Source organism: Plecotus auritus (assembly GCF_963455305.1).
Source record: "Plecotus auritus genome assembly, chromosome: 6".
Classification (NCBI taxonomy): Eukaryota; Metazoa; Chordata; class Mammalia; order Chiroptera; family Vespertilionidae; genus Plecotus; species Plecotus auritus.
This window is the reverse complement of record NC_137773.1, coordinates 93,454,138-93,477,768: the sequence shown is the minus strand read 5'-3', so window position 1 is coordinate 93,477,768 and position 23,631 is coordinate 93,454,138. Positions and strand designations below refer to the sequence as shown.

At 51.5% G+C, this 23,631-nt stretch overlaps 1 protein-coding gene across 3 annotated transcripts in view; it reads right to left on the bottom strand.

Annotated features, from left to right (window-relative positions):
• Positions 1–23,631, bottom strand: part of CACNA1A (calcium voltage-gated channel subunit alpha1 A) — a 309,019-nt gene that overhangs the window by 68,455 nt on the left and 216,933 nt on the right. For all 3 annotated transcript variants that reach the window (XM_080671827.1, XM_080671829.1, XM_080671828.1), the window contains 9 exons: positions 22,948–23,060; positions 21,468–21,580; positions 21,205–21,336; positions 20,830–20,902; positions 19,007–19,124; positions 18,822–18,889; positions 15,101–15,207; positions 12,323–13,132; positions 1,616–2,076 (listed from right to left, as the gene is read on the bottom strand). In XM_080671827.1, coding sequence (XP_080527953.1) covers positions 1,616–2,076; positions 12,323–13,132; positions 15,101–15,207; positions 18,822–18,889; positions 19,007–19,124; positions 20,830–20,902; positions 21,205–21,336; positions 21,468–21,580; positions 22,948–23,060 — 1,995 coding nt within the window. The remainder of the gene's footprint in view (positions 1–1,615; positions 2,077–12,322; positions 13,133–15,100; positions 15,208–18,821; positions 18,890–19,006; positions 19,125–20,829; positions 20,903–21,204; positions 21,337–21,467; positions 21,581–22,947; positions 23,061–23,631) is intronic.

Sequence of the window (23,631 nt, the reverse complement as noted above, 5' to 3'; positions counted from 1 at the left end):
ATCCTCACATAACCCTATGAGATTGGTACTTTATGATCCCCATTTCACAGACGAGAAACAGAGGCACAGAGAGGTGAAGTGACTTGCCTAAGGTCACAAAGATGGGACTTGGCAGAGCTGGGATTTGAACCTGGGCAGCCTGGCCCCAGAGCGTCTGCTCTCAACTACTCTACAGCCTTGATTCTGCTGGGACCCTCACAGGGTATTAACACAGACCTGTCCCCATCTCATGATGATCTTCATACTGTCCCTTGAAGGCAGGCAGGGTAGGTCCAAATATCCCCACTTTACAGGTGGCGATACTGAGCGCATCCACCATCAAAATGCAGGGTTTCTGCCCATTAACACACGTCTCTTGACCAGGGCCAGGCGCCACCACCCTCCCAACATTGATTCTGTGGCTTCACCTCATTCTATGTCCATGAGCAGGCTGAGCCTCTCTGAGCCTCAGTTTTTCCATCTGTAAAATGTACACAATGACAAGACCCACCGTGTAGGACTGTGCTGAGCATTTACAGAACAAACTCATGACTCTCTTGCACAGAACTGACACTGGAAGAATTGGGCTACTATTATCATCTTAGCAAATAAAAAGCTCACTGGGTCATCTCCAAATTCCTAGTGCTTCTCAAGTCCCAATCTTAAGTGGGGGATGGAGTGAGGGGTAAGAACTACCAGTCCCTCAAGAGCCTAGACCTGCACTGACTGTCCAACATGGAAACGTGCTAGTCCCAACGGTGAAGTGCTGTAAGCACAAAACACACAGAGGTCGAAGTCTGAATGTGAGAAAGAGAATGTCAAGTAGCTCGTTAATAATTTTTAAAATATTGATTTTATGTTGAAATGGTAACATTTTGGACATAATTAACATTTTGGGTTAAATACAACTTATTAGTTTATTTTACCTACTTGTATTTCCTTTATATTTTTCATTCATTTCCTTCTTTACCTCCCTCTTTCTGTCCCTCCTTTCCTCCTTTCTGTCTTTTAATATGGCTGCCAGAAAGTTTAAAATTATATGTGGCCTGGCTGGTGTGGCTCAGTGGTTGAGCACTGACCCATGAACCAGGAGATCAAGGTTCGATTCCCGGTCAGGGCACATGCAGGGGTTACGGGCTCGATCCACAGTAGGGGGAGTGCAGGAGGCAGCTGATCAATGATTCTCTCTCATCATTGATGTTTGTATCTCTCTCTCCATCTCCCTTCCTCTTGGAAATCAATAAAAATATATTTAAAAAAATAAAATTACATATGTGGTCTGTGTCACATTTCTTTTGGATAGCGCTGGCTTAGAGAATCGTACGACTTTCCCAAATTTCCACCAGAAGAATCCATTGCTCCTAAATATGGTGGCTTCCTGGCTCTCTTGTGGGGATTCGGGATGTGGGAAATATTATTAACCCTACTGAGCATGTACAGGCCAGCCACTCCATGCTTATTATCTCATTTAATGCTCCCAGCAGCCCTGCGGGGCAGAAACTACATAGATACCCATTTTCCAGAGGAAGAAACTGAGGCCAGGGAGGTGGGATCATAGGGTCACACAGCTGAGCCTCTGGGGACTGAGCCCAGGGACACTGGTCCCCACCAGTGACACCGGAGGGTGGAGTCTCACCTTGGACGACGGTGTGGTTGAGGGGCGGGCAGGCTGGGGGGATGTCCACCGCAGTGTGGTCGGGTTTCCTGGCAGTCTTAGCTGAGTTGGTCTGGGTGCTGCTGGGGTTGGTGACAATAAGGCTGTTCTCGGGGGTCTTGGGGGGGCCGGGGTTGGAGGGGTTCCCCGGATTGTTGGGCATCTGGCGACTGGCGGCGCTCTGGGGGTTGGTGGCCATGGCCGACGGGGCCGTTGTTGGGCCGGGGTTGGTGCTGTTCCCCATCTTGGCTGGGCTCTGGGGCAGGCCGGCGTGGCCGAGGCTGTCGCGGGGACTGGCCGACTCTGCGGTGGCCAGCTTGTTGTTCTTCATGTTGTCGATGTCCTCGGCCAGCGGCGGGTCTTGGCGGCCCAGGTCCTGCTGGATCGGCCGGGTGGTCGACAGGTTGGGGCCCGACACGGGGACCCCGGAGCCCTGGGTGTCTCTGTGGAAGGCAGGCCAATGAGAAAGAACCCATGACTGAGTCAGAATAACAGAGGGAACATTTCTGGATCCTGCCTAAGATGCCATCATTCAAGGGTACAACCCGGACGTCGAGAGGCGATGCCAGAGCTCTCCAGCGCCCGGCACGGAGGTTCTTGGTCCCCTCGTACGTGTAACTGCCCACCTTCCAACGTGCTGCTCCTCCCAGAACGGCTGTTTCCCGGGGATGAGAGTCAGAGGGAAAACAACTTTCTGCCGGAGCTTGCACCACCCAACCCGAAACTTCCAGACCTGCCTTCGTGCCATTAGCTCCCAGGCAGGACGGGGGACACCATCTCTTTCGGGGTGGGGTTGACTCATGGCCTTGAATGCCTGTAGGATGTATGTCCCCTCCCAATATCCCACTTGGGAGGAGCAGGCAGTATACGCGCATACACATATTACAAAACAACAGTAGAAATAATAACAGCAGGCACTTCAGTAACACAGACCGGTAATAACCCCTCATCCTCAGCCCTCAGAGGGATAATGACCAGCACTATTTTACAGACGAGAAAACGGAAGCTCAGAGAGGTTAAGTTTCTTGCCCAAGGCAGCAGAGCTGGGGAATGAATGGGATGACATCCGAGGCAGAGGGAACAGCCGTGCAGAGGCCCTGCGGTGGGGACGCGCTGGGGGAGTTTCAGGAGGAGGGTGTAGCTGGAGGTGGAGAATGGGGGAATGAGATGAGCGCCAGGCAAACGTTTGGCGACTTCCTGTCAAATGATAAATGAATGTCCCCATTTCTCAAAGGAGGACACTGAGGCCCAGAGGTCCTTCAGGTCCAAACCTCCCTTCAGTCCCAGTGTCCTCCCATCTGCACACTCACACCCACCTTGGCAAAGGCCCCAGGGAGGGCGGCTCAGGTCAGGGGCCCATCTGGTGCCTCCCAGGACCCAGACCCTCTCATTGAATGTCTATCGTCGCTGGCCCCTGCTCTGCTCGCCTGCCCATGGATCCAGGTGGACCTGGTTCCCAGCCACCTCCCTGAGGTCTTGGCTCCTGAGTGTGATCTGCTTGCCTTCACACACCTCTTCTGAACCCTCGATCCTCAGATAAGGGGCCTCATCGTCCCCCAATCCCTGGGCACTGGCCCTGGCAACGTCTGTTTCCCCGGAAACAAAGGACCTCTGTCGCTTATAATCTCAGTGACACCTCTCTCCAGAGGGCTCTGCAGTCCAAGACTTCTCTCTCTGGCTCTTTTGATTTTATTTTAAACTAGAGGCCCAGTACATGCATTTGTGCATGGGTGGGGTCCCTAGGCCTGGCTGGCGATCTGGGGCCAGGCTGATCGGGGCCTGTGGCCCGGGCGGGGCGGGGGGAAACAGAGCGGGGAGGGGACGGGGCGTAGGAGGTTGGCCGCTGGTCCCTGAGGAAGGAGCCGGCCCTCAGCCCCCCTAGGAAGGGCCATGTCCGCTGCCACCCACTCCTGGTTCCCCGTCCCAGCCCAGGGCCCAAAGGCCCCAGCGGGGTCGGGAGAGGAGGTGACAGTCGCTGGGCTGGGCACGGAAGGAATGAATGCTGGACGCTGATGCCGCGTCAGCGCCCCACCACTGCACGGTTCCCCGCGCCCCCCTTCCCTCTCATAGCAACTGGTGGACCAGTCGTTCCACGGTAACGGTTGCTTAGGCTTTTATATATACAGATTTTCATTGATTCCAGAGAGAGGAAGGGAGAGAGGGAAAAACATTGATATGAGAGAGAAACATGGATCAGTTGCTCTCACACACATCCCGAATGGGGGTTGAACCTGCAACCCAGGCATGTGCCCTGACCGGGAATCAAACGTGCCACCTCTGGTCTATGGTTCGATGCTCCAACCGAGCCACAGCGGCTACTCTGGCTCTTCTTAGAGGCAACCCTTGATTCTGCAACCTGTGCCTTCCACATGTCCTCATAACAGCTCACACTTATTGAGTCCTTGCTGTGTGCCAGATTTTACACATTATCAGCTCATCTAATCCTTAGACTAGCCATGGGGAACGGGCAGTATTGTTATTTCTATCTTGCAGATGAGGATACCAAGGCCCAGAGACAGAAGGGCCTCGCCCAAGGCCACACAGCCAGTTGGTGGCAGAGCAGCTTGGAGCCCAGACAACATGGCTCCCGCGTCCATACTCCTGACCCCCACCCGACACTGTACCGCTCTTACAAAGCAGTCTGAGGTCTCCCAAGGCTTAGCCCACAGCTGGTGGGTATGGGAATCCTCGTGCTCACTGTAATGGCCAAGAGTGTGGGCCAACCTCTGTTCTATCTCAACATCTCAACTCGTTCACTTCTTGAACAATCTTGTCAGGCTGGGATCATGACTGCACCCATTATACAGATGAGGAAACAGAGGCCTGGGGAAGCCGTCATACCAGCAAATGGTTCTGTCAGGCTGTTGCCATCACATACTCACTCAAGAGACCAGAGGGGGCAAAAGACAGCACTCAGGTTGCCCCGTCCATTTAACGCCAGATTCGATGCAGATGCAGGAACCGAAGCCCCCCGGACAGCACAGTCCTAGCTCAGGCCAGAAGCCCGAATCTACCCAGCACTTAAAAATAAAAGAAGCTGGCTTCCTGGGGGCCTCCCACTGGCTAAGCCGCTGACACCATCTTCCTCGTGTTGTTTTTGTATTTTTACTTGCGAAAGGCCTTGGTGGTGTTCCGTAGGCAGAGGAGAGACAAGGTGTTTTATTTTTAGATTTGTCTTTCTGAGGGCACACAGGAAGAAGGCAGGCCCCGGAGAATTTCTCACTTCTCCAGCACGTGAGTAGGTCATGAATTGACAGCTTAGAAGACAGACTGACCTGGTTTAAGTCTCAGCGATGCCGCTTACCAGCCATGTGAGCCTCTGTAGTTTGATTAGCCTCTCTCAGCCTCAGGTCCCTCATCTTTGAACTGGGAATAGTGGTAGCAGGACCTTCCCTATAACTTGGAGATGAAAGCGAAGGTCCTGGTGCTGATTTGTTCTGTAACCACGGGTGAGTTAGCCTGTTTCTCACTCATAATATGGGCTTGGGAAACTCACTGAGTTACTGTGAGAAACAAATGTGAGTGAGCTGAGGTATTCCTCCCAGGCCTTGACATCCAGTGGAATTTGCCCCGATGGGTTTAGAACTTGCTTGGGACCAGTGACCCTTTATTCCTGCCAATTTCTCCCCTTTGGTCTAAGAATGTCTACGCCGTGCCTGTCTCAACATTATATTTTGGAAGCAGACAACTTGTTTTCTGGTTTCCAGGTTCACAAACGGAGGGGAATTTTGCTCCAAATGGGTCATATTCAGAGCCTCACTCATTCCCGGCTTAGATGACTAGATTTGGGATTTTCAAGCTGATGCTGTAATAGATTAAGACTTTTGGGGATAGTGGGATGGGGAGAATATATTTTGTACATGGGATTGGCGTGAATTTTGGGGTGGAGTTAGAGGCTGGGCTACAGTGGGTTGAATGGGGAAGAGAGTGACCAAAGAACATATATGCATATATGCATAACCCATGGACACAGATAATAGGGTGTTGAAGGCCTAGGGTGGGATGGGGGTGGGGGTGGGGGTGGGGGATTGGGTGGAGGGGAACAAAAAGGGAGAACATGGGAGACATCCGTAATACTGTCAACAATAAAATAAAATAAAATAAAATAAAATAAAATAAAATAACAACTTATGTCCATCTGGAACCTGAGAATGTGACCTTAATTGGAAAAAAGGTCTTTGCAGATGTAATTAAGTTAGGATCATGAGATGAGATTGTCCTGGATTAGGGTGGGCCCTAAATCCAATGACAAGTGTCCTGAGAAGAGAAGGGAGAAGGCATGCAGAGAAGGCCCTGTGAAGACGGGGCAGGGATTGGAGGGTTGTGTCAACAGCCACGGGACGCGGGACCCCAGGACTGCCAGCAGCCCCGGGACACGAACCCTGCACCTGGATGGTGGCGTCAGCTGTAATATGCGGGTTAAGTGAAATAAATTTTAAACCAGTATTTCTCCAACGTCTTGCACAGCCCACAAATGGGTTTCTAATTCCAACCCACGGCTGGTGCTCTTGTAGAAGTTGTCCATGAAAACTTGGCTGGGAATATTCCCTCATTTATATATATACTAGTGGCCTGGTGCATGAATTCGTGCACACTGGAAGGAAATTAATTAGAAGAAATATTTTAATACTGCTATTCACCCTTTCTCTATAATAGAAGTGCCAACCAAATTCACGATCGACAATGACTGATCGAAACACATGTGTGCGATTGGCGCCAGCAAGAGCTTTATATGTATCATGCATGCGCGAGTCAACTTAGCCTTTTATAGATATAGAATAAACTTGCTTAATTAGACCTGCTTTCTGCTGTAGCTAAACTTTTCCCAGTCCAGTGAAGCACCCCAACCTCTCTTTCAGGTAATTGTCAGCAACACAGCAGTAAATATCAACATGAAGCAGATTATTATTGTAGGTCACGCAGGGAGAACAAAGGGTAAAATATTTAACTGCAGCAGTGTTTGACTATATTCTGTGCATTGAGAAAACCTGAAGTCATTTTCAAGGTCCACCATTTCTTACTTCTTTTCAGTTGGGTCAAGTTTCTAAGCTTTCTAAATCTCCATTTTCTGGCTAATGAAAAGAAAATAGGATTCCACCGAGTCTCCTATCTACCCACTCCAGGACTTCTGTGAGGATCAAATGAGATGAGGGACGGGAAAATGCTTCACAGACATTTGGTTACGGTGTAAAATGTTTCCACCTGGCTATAAAGCAAGTTGTGTTCCTGGGCTGAAGAAAATGCAAGGAGGCTAGTCATCGCTAGGGAGAGGAAGCCGGGCGTTGCTACATGACATCATTACCTGGATGGACACTTAGCATATTAGCCTTTTATATATATAGATATGTTAAAATACATATCCCTGTGAAAAAGCAGGCTGAGCTAAAGTATCCTTTCAAAGAGAAGCTTTGGCCACTACCCAGTGAAACTGTCCTAAATAACACAGCAGGTAGAGGGACAGCCTCATGCACGGGACCACGAGCCCCCATTCGGATGGAAAGGGAACCAGCAGGCCTTGCTGTCTTGTTTTTGCTGCCTCTGTTGGCTCTGTGTGTCGTGGAGTTTTAACAAGCTCAGCTGGCAGCAGCCTAGTATCAGCCTCCAAGAGGCTTCATTTCTGAATGTCTCCAAGGAGAACCTAAAAGGGCTAGAAAACTCTCAAGTCAGGCCCCTTTCCTTTCCCCTCTTGGGGATTTGCCATCATCTGAACAGGCAGCTGGTTGCATAATGACTGTCCTGCACCGCATCCCTTTGCCAGCAAATCACTTCAGCATCCTTCTGCCGAGGGCTATGGGCACCGTGCCCAGGGCATGCTCAGCCCCGGACCTAGAGGTTGGTCCTGCTTCCTTGTGACCCCACTCTCCTAAGGACCTACGTGCATTAACTTATTTAATCCTCACAACCACCACCATTGGAGGTGGTATCAGGATCAGGCCCATTTCAGAGATGAGGAAACTGAGGCCTAGAGAGGCAAAGGTATTTGCCCAGTATCATCCAGCTGGAAAGGATTGAGCTGGACTCTACTCCTAGAGATCTTAAGGTACAATGCTACTCAGTGAAGAAAATGGGGGCAATAGATAACTCGGGGTTCATGGAATGGGGCTGCTGAAGGGAATGTTTAAGGCCCAGCGGGGGTGCTGTAAGAATCAGGGTATTAGAGGATGAAGTACTCGCTACTTCCCCACGCAGGATAAGCTGTGAGGCTCAGAAGTCCAGTATCTCACTTCCTGCTCCTTTTGGACAGTGGGTTATCACAGTGATGAGAGCAAAGATCTGAGATGTTAATTCAGGAGGTGTGGGGGGGGCACAGTGGGGAGGGCGCAGGTCTTGGCAGAGTCCCCTGTGCTCAGTCAGATCTAGCAGAATCGCCCCACTACTGGGTCGGGGAGTAGTGGTAGATGATCTGTGATCCAGGTTTTTACTGGAGTCAGGGTAAGCTCCATCCTCACTTTGGCCACCTGGGTGCCACTGGGCTCAGCTGCCCGGTGTGGGGGACCTGTGTGGCCGGCAACGATTGAATGATGTGAAGTAGGATGTGCTCCCACACACTTTTCACTGGGGTGAACCAGTGAAAGCTTCAGGGGAGAGGGGCATTTAAAGTTGGGGAAACTGCAGAGGAAGTGAAGTAGAAATGGGGGGGAAGCAGAGGGAACAGAAAGAAAAAAATCATATATATAATCAGTATTCCGGAGAATGAAAAACAGTGTCTGGGAAAAGGCCCAAGAAACAAGAGGAAAAATGCAGGAGGCAGACCTCTTAGGCAGGGCCACCGGCTTTGCTGGAATATAGAACCCAAACGTCTTCTTACTGTATGCTATTCTTGAATAAAGTTTTAACTTTGTCATTCTTATTTTTCTTACAGCAGCTGAATGGCTCAGTCTCTCTAAAAGTGCCTGGATCTTCCTAACGTTTTATTTCCCACGAGCATTAGAACCTTTTTACAAGCCGAATGAAAAACGCCTCTCGTGGCCAGGGCGTCTGCCACCTCTATTGATAAGGCAGCGAGCAGTGCCCTGCGGGTTTAGGAGATGAGCCCAGCTGAGCATTTGTGTGTGGGAGTGGGGAGGCACTTCCTTCCTCTGGAGAGGAGGGGGAATGGGGCCAGCGGTGGAATTCAAGAAGGCTGGGATATCATACTTGTGCTGCTGGCTGGTTGCCCTAGGCCAGTGGTCGGCAAACTCATTAGTCAACAGAGCCAAATATCAGTTGTACAACGACTGAAATTTCTTTTGAGAGCCCAATTTTTTAAACTTAAACTTCTTCTAATGCCACTTCTTCAAAATAGACTTGGCCAGGCCGTGGTATTTTGTGGAAGAGCCACACTCAAGGGGCCAAAGAGCCGCATGTAGCTCGCAAGCCGCAGTTTGCCGACCACGGCCCTAAGGGAAGCCCCTTTTCTCTCTGGGTCTCAGTTTCCCCACCTGCAAAAAGAGTCTGAGTGAAAAATCTAAAGACTATGGACCTAAAGTGTTTTTGTTTGTTAATCATTACCCGAGGATATTTTTCCAGTCATTTTTTTTTTTTTTTTAGAGAGAGTGGAAAGCAGGGGAAGAGAGAGAGAAAGAGAGAGAGACATCTGTATAAGAGAGACACATGGATTGGTTGTTTCCCACAGGAGCCTGGACTGGGGATGGGGACTGAGCTTGAAACTGAGGTATGTGCCCTTGACCGGAATCAAACCCAAGACCCTCAGTCCGCGGGCCCACTGAGCCAAACCTGCTAGGGCTAAAGTTGTTTTTTTTTTTTTTTTTTATGATTTTTTTGTTTTTTTTAAATATATTTTATTGATTTTTCACAGAGAGGAAGGGAGAGGGATAGAGAGTTAGAAACATCGATGAGAGAGAAACATCGATCAGCTGCCTCCTGCACACCCCCTACTGGGGACGTGCCCGCAACCAAGGTATATGCCCTTGACCGGAATCGAACCTGGGACCTTTCAGTCCACAGGCTGACGCTCTATCCACTGAGCCAAACCGGTTTTGGCTAAAGTTGTTTTTTAATGTCTGCGCGTCTTAATAATAATAGTAATAGCTAAAACTTATCGAGTATTTGCTACTACTAATAAAAATAGTTAACATCTAGCCCTGGCCGGTGTGGCTCAGTGGTTGGAGTGTTGGCTGGAGCACCAAAAGGTCTCAGGTTTGATTCCCAGTCAAGGTTGTGAGGCCTGGGTTGCAGGTTCAGTCTCCGGCCCCGTCCAGGTGAGTGTAGCAGGCGACCAATCGATGTGTCTCTCTCTTGCATTGATGCTTCTCTCTCTCTCTCCCCCACTTTTCTCCCTCCCTGCCTCCTGTTTTCCCTCCCTCTCTCTCTTCTACTTTTTCTAAAAATCAATGGAAAAAATATCCTTGGGTTAAGGATTAACAACAACAAAGTTAACATCTATTGAGTGATTAAAATAATCATATTAATAATAGTTAACACTTACGGAACACTTGGTATAAGCCAGGCAGTATTTGAAGCATTTTACATGCACTAACTCATTTGAACCGTATGTCTAGGAGGTAGGTACTGTACTTATCCCCTGTGCAGATGGGGAAACAGAAACCCAGAGAGGGGAGGTGACATACTGCAAATCACAGCCAGGAAGTGATGGGGCAGGAGAGTGGCCTCCGGCTCCAGAGTCCTGGCCCTTTCTGCCACCGGTCTGTGCTGTCCTTCTGTCCCTGTCATTCCGCCTCCTTCAATAATGGGAGCAGGTGTAATACTAAGGATATTTACAGTAATATTAGTAGTAATAACAATAACAGAAACAGCAATGCATTGGTCCTTAATTATGCAGTCCTGTGCTAAATACTTGATTCCGCCTAAAATTACTTGAGCGGCCTCCCATTGCCCGAGAGGACTCAAGGCCCTGCTGACCCACCCACCACTGTTTCTTCAGATTCTTTGTCTCTCCTCACCCTCCAAACGGCAAACTGCAAACTGGCCTCCTTCTGGTCCTTCGGTTTGGAACACTTTCCTTCCTTCTCCTGCATGCCCGTCACCTGCAATGACCTGACTGAACCCACAGCCCCAGCTTAGTCTATAGTAGGCACTTAGTAAACACTGAAGGAAGAATGAATAAACCCATAAGAGAAAACCTTAAATTCAGCAGGAAAGACTTGGAACAAGTCCAGGGGGCTGTGGTGGAGATATGTGGAGACCTAATGATTTACTAATGGGGGGGGGGGGGGCGGGGAGGGCTGTGGACATTTAGGAAGCGGGAAGCAGGTACACTAACATCTTACTATGTACAGGGCAGTCCCACCTGGGGAAGCATTAGGCCATCTCCTTCACGACTTTCATAGGTCCCTCACACAGGTGAAAACGCTGCTCTCCACGACCTGTGCCTTCAGTTTTAGCTGGACTCCGTTTCTATATGAGCATGAAGTACTTTTGCGTGTTTTATACATCACATTTTCCCTGAATGCAACTACTGGACACATTAGGGAAGGCTAGACTCTAAGGAGCTTCACTCTGAGCTGCCAACCGTAGCAGACACTGGCCCGGAGGCCCCCAGTTTGGAACACCCCCACACCGATGGCAACGCTCTGTGTTATGTAAGTTGTCCGCACCGCACAGTCGGCCGGCATTTGTGCCTGTAACATTCCTGGTGACTTTGCACAGTTGCCTGCCTCCGAGTCACGTCACTCTGTCCTCTAGACCAGCGGTCGCCAACTGGTGGTCCGCGGACAGGGGTGGCCCGTGAGGTCCAACCACTGTTCTAGACTCTCTTACTTCAAGTGTGGTCCCCGGGCCTGGGAGCTCTTTGGAAATGCAGACTTCTAGGTTGCACTTGAAACCTATCGAATTAGGACCTGTGTTTTAGCAAGATCCTTGGGGATTCGTGCACACACCCAATTTGGAGAAGTGTTGGCCTGCTGTGTACGTCTTATAACAGACCTGCTTCAACACAACTTTAAAAAATCAATATGATGCTGCAATGGTGACATGAAAGAAGATTTACAGGACATTAATTAATAAAAGAACAATGTCTGTTTCAACATGTAAGTTGTTGGGCTGCTAGGTGTAGAATCCCCATAGGACCTTCTAAGGAGTGTTACAAAACACTGTTATGAAAAAGAGGTTGGTGTTTCTGACTGGGTCAAGTGCTGGCCTGGAAGATGGTTTCAAAAGCCTTGAGCCCTACTCGCCCTTCAGTGATGAGGGCCCAGAGTGGCTTTTCAAATCCCCCCAGGAATAGCGCCAGGCAAAATACGGCCGACTCAGTAACGGCTAAAATGGACCAAGCACGGCACCAGCTGCACGTTCAGCCCTGTGCACGTATTACCTCATTTGATTCCAGCAGTGACCCACTGTGCCACTGTAGATCTCACTGTGCCATTTTACAGATTGGGACAACTGAGGCCCCGAGTTGTGAAGTCACTTATCCAAGGTCACACAGCAAGCACATGGAAGAGCCCTGAGGGAGAGTTTTTGTCGTTTCCTTGAGACGCCTGAGGGCATGATGATCTGCCTGCAGCCTCTGGCGTCAGGTGGCCTGGCTTCAAGCCATTTATTAGATGTGTGACCTTGGGCAAGTCGCTCCACCTCTGTTTCCCCCTCTGTGAGTTGGGGTGATGACAATGGGATCGATCTCAGGGGATGGCTGAGAAGACTGAGTTGCTCAGAAGAGTGCCAGGCACATAGCAGACTGTTATTATTACTACTGTTGTCACTGACCATTTTTACGTGGTTTCCACTTACTTCCTCCTCCGGTGCCTGCGCTCCTTGTCCTCCCTCCGCGTGTCCATGTCATATGCGGCTGGAGGGCCATGCCGGTGCCGCCGCCTCCGCTCACCGCCATCAGGAGCCTCGCCCTCGCCCTCACCGCCCCGGGCGGGCCGGCTGCCCTCCCGGTGCCGGGATCTCCGCTCAGCCTTGTCCTCGGGGGCCTCCTCGCCGGGCCTGCGATGGGCCCGGTGCCTGCGGGGCTCCCCGTCAGCTCCGGTGCGTGGGGACCCACTGCGGCTCTCTCGGCTGGCCCCCGGCCGGTGCGTGTGCCTCCGGTGGGGGTCCCCGGGCTTGGCCCGCTCGGCCTCACCCTCCCAGAACCCCGGTGGCTCCAGGCTGCCCTCCCGGGTGTGGGGGTCCGACTCTCTACCATAAGGACCCTCCCGGCTCAGCTCGGCCTCCTGGCTGCCAGCCCAGGGCCGCCGGCCGTCCAGGCCCATGGAGCCGCTGGGGTCCCGGGCCCGGTCATGGTAGCGCGCCTGTTTCCGAAGGAAGTCCTCGGCCCGCTGCTGGCCCAGGCGCTGGTCTACCGTGGGCTCGGCGGCCCGGCTCTTGTTGGTGTTATTGTTGCGGTTCTCCTGGGGGTCCACCACCAGCGGCCGGTCCAGGTGGGTCTTCATATCGGGCCGCAGGTGCCGGGCAAAGGTCGCTTTCCAGCGCTCGTCGGGGTCCATCTCATTGTACAGGGCCTCCCGGCTGGCCAGCAGGTTCTGTTTGCGCATCTCGCTGGTCCGCTGCTCCCACACGGACTTGACCGGCTTCTGGTTCTTCTGCTGCTCTTTCCTGCAAGGGAAGGGTGTGTGGATTAGACCACTGTACCTGCATGGAACATTGGGCTTATGGCAGACTTGACCAAGGCGGGTATCTCGTCTCAGGTGGGCATCTCCAGCCCAGGTGGGCATCTTGGCCCAAGTAGGTGTCTCAACTGTGTGGAAAATTCAACCTGGCTGGACATCTTGGCTTTACGGGTATCTTGGCCTAGGTGGGCATTGCACAGTGGAAATCTCCACCTAGCTGGGCATTCTGGTTGATGAGGGTCTCAGCCCAGGTGGGTGCCCCCACAGTCTTCTTTATATTATAGCACATGACTCCCTGGAGGCAGCCTGGATGTTCCAAATATTTTAACCTCTGACACAGCCAATCATAATGGACACTGGCCTGGAGCAGATCTGGAGGCCCCCGTACTGCCTGCCACCCTTCAGTTCTGGGTCGTAGGAGGTCTAGGAATCCCAGGAGAGCCAGAGTGGGCACTTAGGAGTCTATGGGAAATACCTATTTACGCACGGGGGCAAAGCAACCAGCAGGATAGCTTTATACGGACCATGGCCTTCCATAGGCTGCCTGAGCATGAATCTTCCCGGCTCCCCATTCCAAGCCACTTCCTTCTACTCTGGGAAAGAAAGTCTCCTTCCCATGGTCCCATGATGCATTGCCCCGTAGTGTGCAGAATCCCCAGGACACCCCACAAAGGCACAATTAAGAATATTGGTGTCAACAAATCTCCCTTCCATCAAGACACCTTAATTCTCACCACCTGTGATCCACCAGTAAACTCTGTCCACTCTCTCTACTGTCATGATCTGTCCAGAATTCAGCTGTCCATCGCCTCCTCAGCCACCTCTCGGGTCCAGCCACCAGTATCTCCTGCATGGACCAGTGAGTGCAGTCATCTCCAACCTGGTTTCCTGGTTCCTGCCTTCACCCCGTCTGTTCCCCTGACAGCAGCCAGATGGCGCCTGTGAGCTCCTGAGTCAGATCCTGTCCTTCTGCTCAAGAACCTTCCATGGCTCCCACCTAACTCCCAACAAAAGTTCAACTCCTCCCCACGGTTCACAGGGGCCTGATGATCTGCCCCTGTCACCTCCTCGCCTCCCACTCCTCTCCCTTGTGCACTCTCCTCCAGTCACACTGGTCTCCTAAATATGCCGGACATGTTCCTGCTTCAGAACCTTTGTATATGCTGTCCCCACTGCCTGGATGCTCTTCCCTCAGATCCCCCATGACTCCTCCCTCCTCTGGCCCTTGTCACCTTCTCTGTGAAGCCTTTCCTGACAACTATATTTAAAAATCCCAACTCTCTCCACTCCTAGCATTCGCCATACAGTTAATGCCTTGTTAATGCTCTATCTCCGGCAGCTAGAACAGTTCCTGGCACATAGTAAGTAGGTGCTTATCCGATATAATAAAAACCTAATGTGCTAAGTGTCCGGTCGTCCGTTCAACCAAAGCGTAATATGCTAATGATATGCTAAGGCCGCTCAACCATGCTTGCTGTGAGGTGCACTGACCACCAGGGGGCAGACAGTTGACCGGTTGACCAGTCACTATGATGTGCACTGACTACCAGGGGCAGACGCTTTGATGGGTAGGTTAGCTTGCTGCTGGGGGTCCGTCTGATCGGGACTGAGCGAGATGGGTTGGACACACCCTGGAGCCCTCCCGCGGTCCCTCCCCGGCTGGCCAACCTCCCGCGTCCCTCTCCAGCCCCGATCGTGCACCAGTGGGGTCCCTCACCTGGCCTGCGCCCTCTCGCAATCTGAGCTGAGGGACCCCCCACCCCCAAATGCCCGAATTTCATGCACCAGGCCTCTAGTTAATATATATTGTGCAAAAATGAGTAGGAGGGCAGAAATACAACTTCCTAAAGCTCAACCCTGTCAAGGACCAATTCCTGCCCCCAAACCCTTGACTGGGAGGGTGCAGAGGCCAAGGAGCCTGGAAAGCATGCCAGCCAGAGCTGGGGGCACTTACATAGCTATGGACAAGTTGGCTGCGGACAGAGGACTCACTTCTGCCACCTCCTTGGCTTTCTGGAGGGCGAGTTTCTGGTTGGCTGCCTCTTCTTCTTCTTGTTCATCCTAAAAGGCACAGAGATCCCTGTTTACAAAACATGAACAGGGCCTTGGGGCCTCCTCTCTGATCCTATTGTTAATCACCAGCAACTTTGGAAATATTTACAAACAGGTTTGGCCTTGCTTTCCACCAAATCAGAGCCAAGGCCTGAGATAGGAACAGATGCCTAGGGCCGGTTAAATGTACTGCTGTCCCCTACAGGAACACGCCAGGTACCCAGCCATTATTAACCCTCCGTTAGCACACAGCCAGAAGAAAAAAACAAAGACTCCCTGCCCTTTTCACAATGGAGAGTTTTCTGCACCCTGTCTCAAGGAGCCGGAAATTAATGCAAAGATTTTCCTCTCACTCTAATTTTTAGGCCATTTAAGCTTTCTGAACCGAGACTGGAAAAACACAGATAACAACACTGACTAGTCCCCACGTGCAGAAAAATCTGGCATCCCAGGGCCCATCGCATACGCTGCCAACAGCCTCCGGAGGGAAATCAGGGGAGGAGCTTATATGCTCAGCTGGTTACGTTCAAAAAGGAGGAGAATGGGGGAAGATTGTTTTTATGTTTTGTATTTTTTTAAATCTTCACCCGAGGATATTTTCCATTGATTTTTAGAGAATAAAAGAGAGAGGGAAAGACAGAGAAATATCGATGTGAGAGAAACACATTGATTGGTTGCCTCTTGTACACGCCCCAACCAGGGCCTGGGCTGGGGAGGAGCCTGCAACCAACCCAGGTCCATGCCCTTGACCAGACTCAAACCTGGGACCCTTCAGTTTGCAGGCCCACGCTCTATCCACTGAGCCAAGCTGGCAAGGGCTGGGGGAAGATGTTTTAAAAATACATAAGAAAAATATGTTTTGGGGACTTAAATCCATCTTCAGCCTTCATGCAGGGCTTCAGTCATAAAACAGAAAAGCCAACGAAGAAAAAGCAACAAGAAAGAAAGTGGCCAGAGATGAACCCCCCAGTAAGAAAAGTCATGTGATCCCTGGGCTGGGATCTCTGGAGCAAGAAGCAACCTTACCACCTCAGAAATGCCAGGTCAGGACACTCCGTCAGGCATAACACAGAGGAGGGACCCAGCCAGACCCCCGGCTCTCACAAAGCCTCCTGCCTCCTGGCACCACATGCAGCATTTCTCAGAGCCAGGACCGTGGACCATCAACCTTAGAAACACTGCAAATACAGTTTCCCAGGCCCCCCAAGAACCTGGGCTGGGTCTAGAACCTGCATTCTCAACAAGCTTCCAGTTGAGTATGAAACATGCTCATGTTTAAGCACCAGTGCATGTGGTTATGAGCACAAATGCTAGACCTACGTGGACTCACATCCCAGTTCCACTACTTACTGCTGTGTGACCTTGGGCAAGTCACTTAACCTCTCTATGCCTCATAATCCTCATCTAAAATTTCACCTCTCTTTCTCTACTTCATTTTTTTCCTTGGCACTTAGCACCATCTGACTATTTTATTTCTTGTCTGCTTCTCTCACTCAAATATCAGCGCCATGAGGGCAGGGATTTCTGTGTATTTTGTTTATGGCTGTGTCCCTGGTTCTTGGACCAGGCCTTGCTCACAGTAGGTTTTCAATAAATACTGTTGAATGAGTGACAAAAGCTGTAAAACGGGGATGTAAGAAGGTGCCTCCGGGGTTTCTGTGTGGATTAAATGAGCTAAAAACTATCAGGGGCCTGTGGGGTGCCTGCCACATGTTAAATGCTAAGATATGCTTATGGAATAAATGAAGAATGTGGGTCTGGAGGAGAATGTCCACACCTCACAGGCGAGGCGCTTGCCTTTCTCCCTCCCCTCTGCCCACCCTCCTGGCGTCCCCTCTCCGCAATGACTTGGATGAGCTCACGGCTGGATCGGTCCCCAGAGCAGCCATGCCAGCCGGCTCCATGGTGGCCAGGCCCATGGCCGTGTGTTTCGGGTGGTGGAGACTTCCGTTTCCCCGCCAGTCGGAGCTGGGCCTGGGAAACTCTCTCTCCCTCCTGCCAGGGTCGGCAGATGGAGGGTTGGCAACGTCTGCTCAGTTCGGTTCCGTTCCATGAACACGTCCAGAACACCTCGAGGCACGGGGGCCACAAAGCTGCGGGACGCCCCAGGCCTGGCCCTCCTGGGCTGGGAGGAAGACTCTGTACCCGTTCTCTTAATACGATGGGGCTGCTGGTGAGACGTTAGGGCGGACACTGTAGCTCCTAACAAGCCTTTGTTCCTGACTCGCCCCCTCTCAAACTGCCAAAAGGTATCCAGCTTACCTCGCCCAGTGCACAGCCATCCCCAGGGGCCCTGCCGTGGGCATTCCTAGGGGTGTGAGCAGCGTCACGGAGAGCCACGTTGCCTCCTCTGGCCTGTGCGAGGTGGGCCTGACTCCCTGGGAGTCCAAGGCTGCCCAAAGGGGTCACCCGGCACCAGGTGTGGCCCAGATAATTCATGATCCCTGACCACAAATAAACTGGGCTTCTCCTCACTGGATGGCTCTCACTCCCAACCTCCCAGATTCTCTTTTGACCTCTTATCTTCTGCTCTTTGAGGGGTCACTTCTCTACTTGTTCAGTTCCTAACTATGTGGCAATGTCACTTAACCTTTCTGGGTCCCATTTTCCTCCCCTGTGAAATGGGGATCACAGCAACTCCCCATCTGTTATGTTTGCATTAAAAGGCAATTATACTTTTCTGTGGTTATTACTTTGATCATTACCTGCCCAGTTGGACTCAAATGAAAGGAGCAGGGTATGTGAATCGAGAACTTGGGTTCTGGAGCTTGCCAGGTCTGGGTTCGATCTCAGCCTTCCCTTACTGGGTCTATACAATGAGAGCTCGAGGCCCAGGGCCTGGCTCCTGCCCAGTGACTGCCAAAGGCTCCGAGAGGGAGCACTTGGTTGTACCCAAAACCGTGCCGAGCACCTGATGCACAGTGTGATGCTAGGAACAGTAGGTGCTATTTTCATGCCAGCTGGGGCCAGGGACTTCGTCTTTCTGAGCCTCAGTTTCTCCCTCTGCAAAAAGGCGGTAACAGCAATGCCTGGCACCATGACTGTCAGAGAGAGAAACATCGATGGGAGGAACACGCCCCCTACTGGGGATTAAACCTGCAACCTGGGCATGTGCCCTGACCAGGAACCGAACCAGTAACCTGGTAGGGCCTGGGACAACGCCCAACCAACTGAGCCACATCATCCAGGGCCAGAATTCTCTATTGTTACCAATCAGCGGTGAGGTCCGGCCAGTTCCCAAGTTCACGGGGATGGACATCAAGCCCCGAGACCCTGTATAGGTTATTCTCCATCTGACCCATCCTTTCAAGTCTAGAATGATAATGCCCTCAGGCCTGGGGCTGCATCATCCTTTGGAGGTCCCTTGACACTGCCCACTGCCTGTCTATGGTTACTCGGTGGAGTCTGCCATCTGTTTCCCGCCCTCCCACCTCCTTTGCTGTAGAATCCACTTAACTAAAGGGGCAGTCTGCTTGAGTTGGGAGGAGGTGCCTTCTCCCTGGCACGGTGCATCCAGGGCAAAAGCTCTGACCCTGTCCCCGTCCCCACATGCCCAGCACGGTCCTGATCTGCCATGAACGGGTGGCAACTTTGCCAGAGAATCATTCTCCCACCAATGGCACCTTGGTGAGCTCCTGGGCGTTGGCCAAATTATCCACCGCGATGGCCAAGAACACATTCAGGAGGGTGTCTGTGGGCACCAGAGTCAGGGAAAGCAACGCCACTGGGGCCCTGGGCATCTGGGCCTCCCGGTCCCCTCCCTCGCGCCCCCATCCAGGCGTGTCCCCACGTGTCCCCAGGAGGATACAGTTCCCGAAGAGTGTCAGCACGATGAAGTAGATGGAGAACACCATGCCGCCTTGCACACCGCCCTGAGATTTGATGCCATCGTACATGACCTCGTTCCAGTCCTCGCCTGTCAGGATCTGAAAGGGAGGGAGAAACACACAGCCAACCCCTCTCAGCCACGGGCCCCTCGGAGACGCAGCTGTGGGGCCCAAACCTGCCTGTCCCTGCAGTGAAGGGCTCTCAGCCCAGCTTCTAGGAGAAGGGGACCCTGGGGAAGTCACCAACCTAACTCTGTCTTCCCTGATGTAATAAGGGGGTTTGATAGGGACTGAGCCGTGTCCCCTAAATTAATACGTTGAAGCTCTAAGCCTTCATGAGATGATATTTTGAAAAGGTAGGGAATTAAGGTTAGATGAGGCCATGAGGATGGGGCCCTCATGATGAGATTAGTGCCTTTGTAAGAAGAGACACCGCAGAGCTCCGGCATTCTCTCGCTCTGTCTCACTCGCTCTCCCCCCACATGTGAGGACACATCGAGAAGGCCTGCCTGCTGGCCAGGAGAGAGTCCTCACCCGGAAGCACCCCTGTGGACGCCCTGACCATGACTTTCAATCTCCAGAAGTGTGAGAAATACATTTCTGTTGTTTGAGTAACATCTTCACTGGTCCTGGCTGCTGTGCCTGGGCAGGCGGGTGCTGGTGGACAGAGCAGGCTTTGCCAGGAGGTGCTGGCAACAGAAACTGGGCTGATGCTTATGGCATGACTGAGAGGACAGGTGTGTGGTGCCCACATACCTGTTAAAACAATGCCACTCTCCTCGTTCATAATATTTCTACGAGGATCAAGTAAATGTCAAAGAACTCCAGAAAGGCTAACCTGTTCACACAGGGTTTCTCAGCCTCGGCACTGCTGACGTTCGGGACCGGGTCATTCTCTGGGGTGGGGTGTTGAGCAGCAGCCCCAGGCTCCTCCCACCAGGTGCCAGTAACACCCACTCCCCCATTTGGGGTTACAACCCAAACTGTTTCCAGACACTTCCAAGTGGCATGGGGGCCAGAACTGCTCCTGGGCCAGGACCCCTGTGCTGAGGACCTGAGGGTGGTGGTGACTACTATTGAATCATTAATGTGAGGGGTCAGAGCTCTGCTTCATGGGGAGGTCCTCTTTCCAACCCCCATCTCGGGGTCTTATTTAGAAAGCATCCCCCCAGAAGGGGGGAGCAAAGTCCCGTTTTCCATAACCGTCTGTCCTCCAAAGAGACAGAACCCACTGGAAAGGCTCCGGAGGTCGCAGTGGGGCCCGTCCCAATCCTCAGATCATGCGCCCACATGGGTACAGACGCCAGTTTGGGGAGACCACTCAGGGTCAATATCTTTGCTCTGGAATAGGGGCGGGGGTGTCTTGCAATTCTGGGAGAGGATGTGTGTAGTAGCTGTGTCTTTTCTGTGTTTTGATGCTTTGACGTCTGGGGCCTTGCTGACCCTGGAGGAAGCCAGGCTGGCTAAATCCTAGAGATAGTGAACAATTAGCCTGCAAACGTAGTTTTCAAATACAAACCAGGGCCCACACTTCAACCACCGCTTCCATCAGGCTTTTAGACCCAAGGCCAGCATTCTCTGCCCGAATCACTCCAGGGCCAGGTACCAGACAGCTCGTCAGCATCTACGCACCAGAGCCTGCTGAAATTATTCACACTAGCCAATCCTCAACCTGTACATCTCCCCTACTCCTTCCTGGGGAAATCCCAATAAAGGCTCCTGCCCACGTTCCTCCTCCCTCTGCCTCTGGATTCTGGTGCTTTCTTGTGGCCCTGCATGGTGTGGGGCTGGGTTAGGGTCGTACCTGAAACACCGTCATTATTGCTGCTGGAAAAGTGTCGAAGTTGGTAGGAGGAGTCCCTTCATCGAAATTAAACCTGAGGGGAAAACGCAGACATTTCCCATTGGCCCTGCCCCAGGTGCTGTGAGGGCGTAGTTTAGCATCTTGTTTCCAGGGCAACATCTTCACGTCTCCGTCCCCCAGAGGGACATCTGAGTGGTACCCAGGGCCTGCCTGTCTGGGTGCGTGCACAGGGCGTCCGGGCCACGGGACGGGCAGTTGGCATGATGACGGTGGGCCTGCATCTCTGGAGGCACCGAGTTTGGCATGTGGGGGCTGAAGGGGTCGCTGGGTCAGACCCCAGAGAAGCAGAAGTCGGAGAAGTTGCTGAGCACTTACTGGCCACCAAAGAGCTGCATTCCTAAAAGTGCAAAGACGACGATGAACAGGAAAAGGAGGAACAACAGGCTGATGATGGATTTCATGGAGTTGAGAAGAGAGACGACCAGATTCCTGAGAGACGCCCAGTACCTGCCGACAGAGGCCGGGGGTGGGGGTGGGGGTTAGGCTGGGCCTGGTGGTGGCTGCTGAGCCCACCTTCCCAACATGCTGGCGGTGCCCCATCCCTCCTGGCCCCAATGCTCACCCCCCCAAAGACTTACTTTGTGACTTTGAAAATACGCAATAACCTGAGGGCTCGTAACACGCTGATTCCAAAGGATGTACCAGGTTTTATGACGGCCCAGATGACCTCAAAGATGCTCCCGATGATAACCTAGAACACAGGATCTGCTCTGGTGCCCAGAGTCCTTGCAAACACAGCCTGGGCCCGAATCTTGCAGGAACCCAACCCAACTCCCACCTTCAAACCCAAGCAGGGTGCGGCGCTCAGACCCCTCTCATCCCTTCTCTATTTTTATTTTTTAAGAGCTGATGAGAGCACAGAATTCCAGAAACACATAATTACAGAGCGAGTGCCTGTGTAGCCACCACCCGTGTAAGAAACAGGACATGTCAGCACCCTGGGAGCCTCTGGGGACCCCTCAGACTTAACCACTGTCCTGAATTTTGTAACAACTATTTCCGAGATTTAAAAAAGGTTGAGGTGAACTGAAGGACCTACATGCATGCATATAAGAATAACCAACGGATGCAAAACATTGGGGGGTGAGGGCATGTATGGGAGTGGGGTGGGGGGGCAATGGTAAGATATGTACACATATAATACCTTAATAAAAAAAATAAAAAAAATAAAAAAGATTGAGGTGAAATTCACATAACATAAAATTAACTGTTTTAAGTGCACAATTCAGTGGCAACATTCATTTGCAATGTTGTACGATTATCATCTCCATCTAGTTCCAGAACATTTCTGTCACCCCCAAAGCAGACCATGTCCCTACGGGCAGTCACTCTCCATCCCCTCCCCCAGCCGCTGGCGGCCACTGATCTGCTTCCTGTCTGAGGATTTGCTTCTCTTCTGCACATTTCATGTGGATGGAAGGGTGCCATATGTGACCTTTTGTGACCAGCTTCTTTCGCTCTTCGTAATGTTTCTGAGGTTGTGCCTTTCTAAAGTATTCGAGTATCACCCCTAACCAACACAGCTCAGTTTTGTCCCCCTGAACTTTGATGAGCAGAACGGCACATGCGGTATTGTCTGCTTTTGTCACTGTCTGCCTTCTCTTGTGCAGTATTGTAAAGCCGATGGTGTGGCTGTGGTGGGCGGCCTTTCATTGCTGCAGAGAATCCCATGACATGGCTACGTCGCCACTTATCTATTCTACTGCAAAGAGACATTTGGGTCATTTGGTTTGGGACTACTGCAAGCAAGGCCACTCAGAACATTCTTGTATGTGTCTCCTGGGGATGAGTTGCTTGAGGGTGAATCCCTAGCCCTGACATGACCAGGTCACCCCCACTTTCCCAAGAGGGTCCACATACTGCCCCTCCCACAGGCAGTGGCTGACAGTTCTGGGTGCCTACATCCAATGTTTGAGATGGTCCTCGCATTCCTATTGCATTCAGCTGAGCCTCTCCTACCCTGGGTGACCCTGCTCTCCCTTTCCGGTGTCCCCAACTATCAGCATCATGCTGGGTAAGAGTTGCAGAAATAAATTCCATAGAAACCAGGGTACTTACCCCACAGTCAAAGCAGTTGAAGGAAGAGTGGAAATAAGGCCGTGTTCCAAGCCCGTACATTTTTATAAACATTTCGGACATAAAGAGTCCTAAGAAAATGAATTCTGCATAGTCTACAAGGGCGAGGGGGGAAACAGAGAGAAGGTCAGTGTTGTTGAGGGGGTTACAAAGTCTGACTTTCCTGTTAATCCCAATCCTGTCCCTTCCTGGCAGAAAGGGAGAGAGAGGATGGTCTTTAGTGGCCTTGGCTAAAGATTATTCGAGGCTTCACTTCCACAAAACTCAGTTTCCCCTCTGTTAACGGGGAGGAATGACAATTATTCCCCCCATCCTCCAACCAATCCCAGACCAATCTTAAAAGGAGTGAGATAAACTTCAAGGGGTCTTCATCTTTCAATTGTTACTTTGGTTCGATGAGAAGGGTTGGATGTAGATTATTGCCGAGACCTTAGGTTTTGTGTTGAGTGGTGGGTTCCTGGGAGCTTACTACATTTTAAAAACTAACGAACAAATCAATGAGTGAACTAACTAACTAACTAACTAACTAACTAAATAACAATGGCCGGCCCTATGATGCCAGTGTGTCAGAATCTAAACATTATGATTAATCTACTTTTTCCCTTTTTGTTAATGCTCATGTGAGGATATTTTTTCCACTGATTTTTAGAGAGAGTGTAAGGGAGG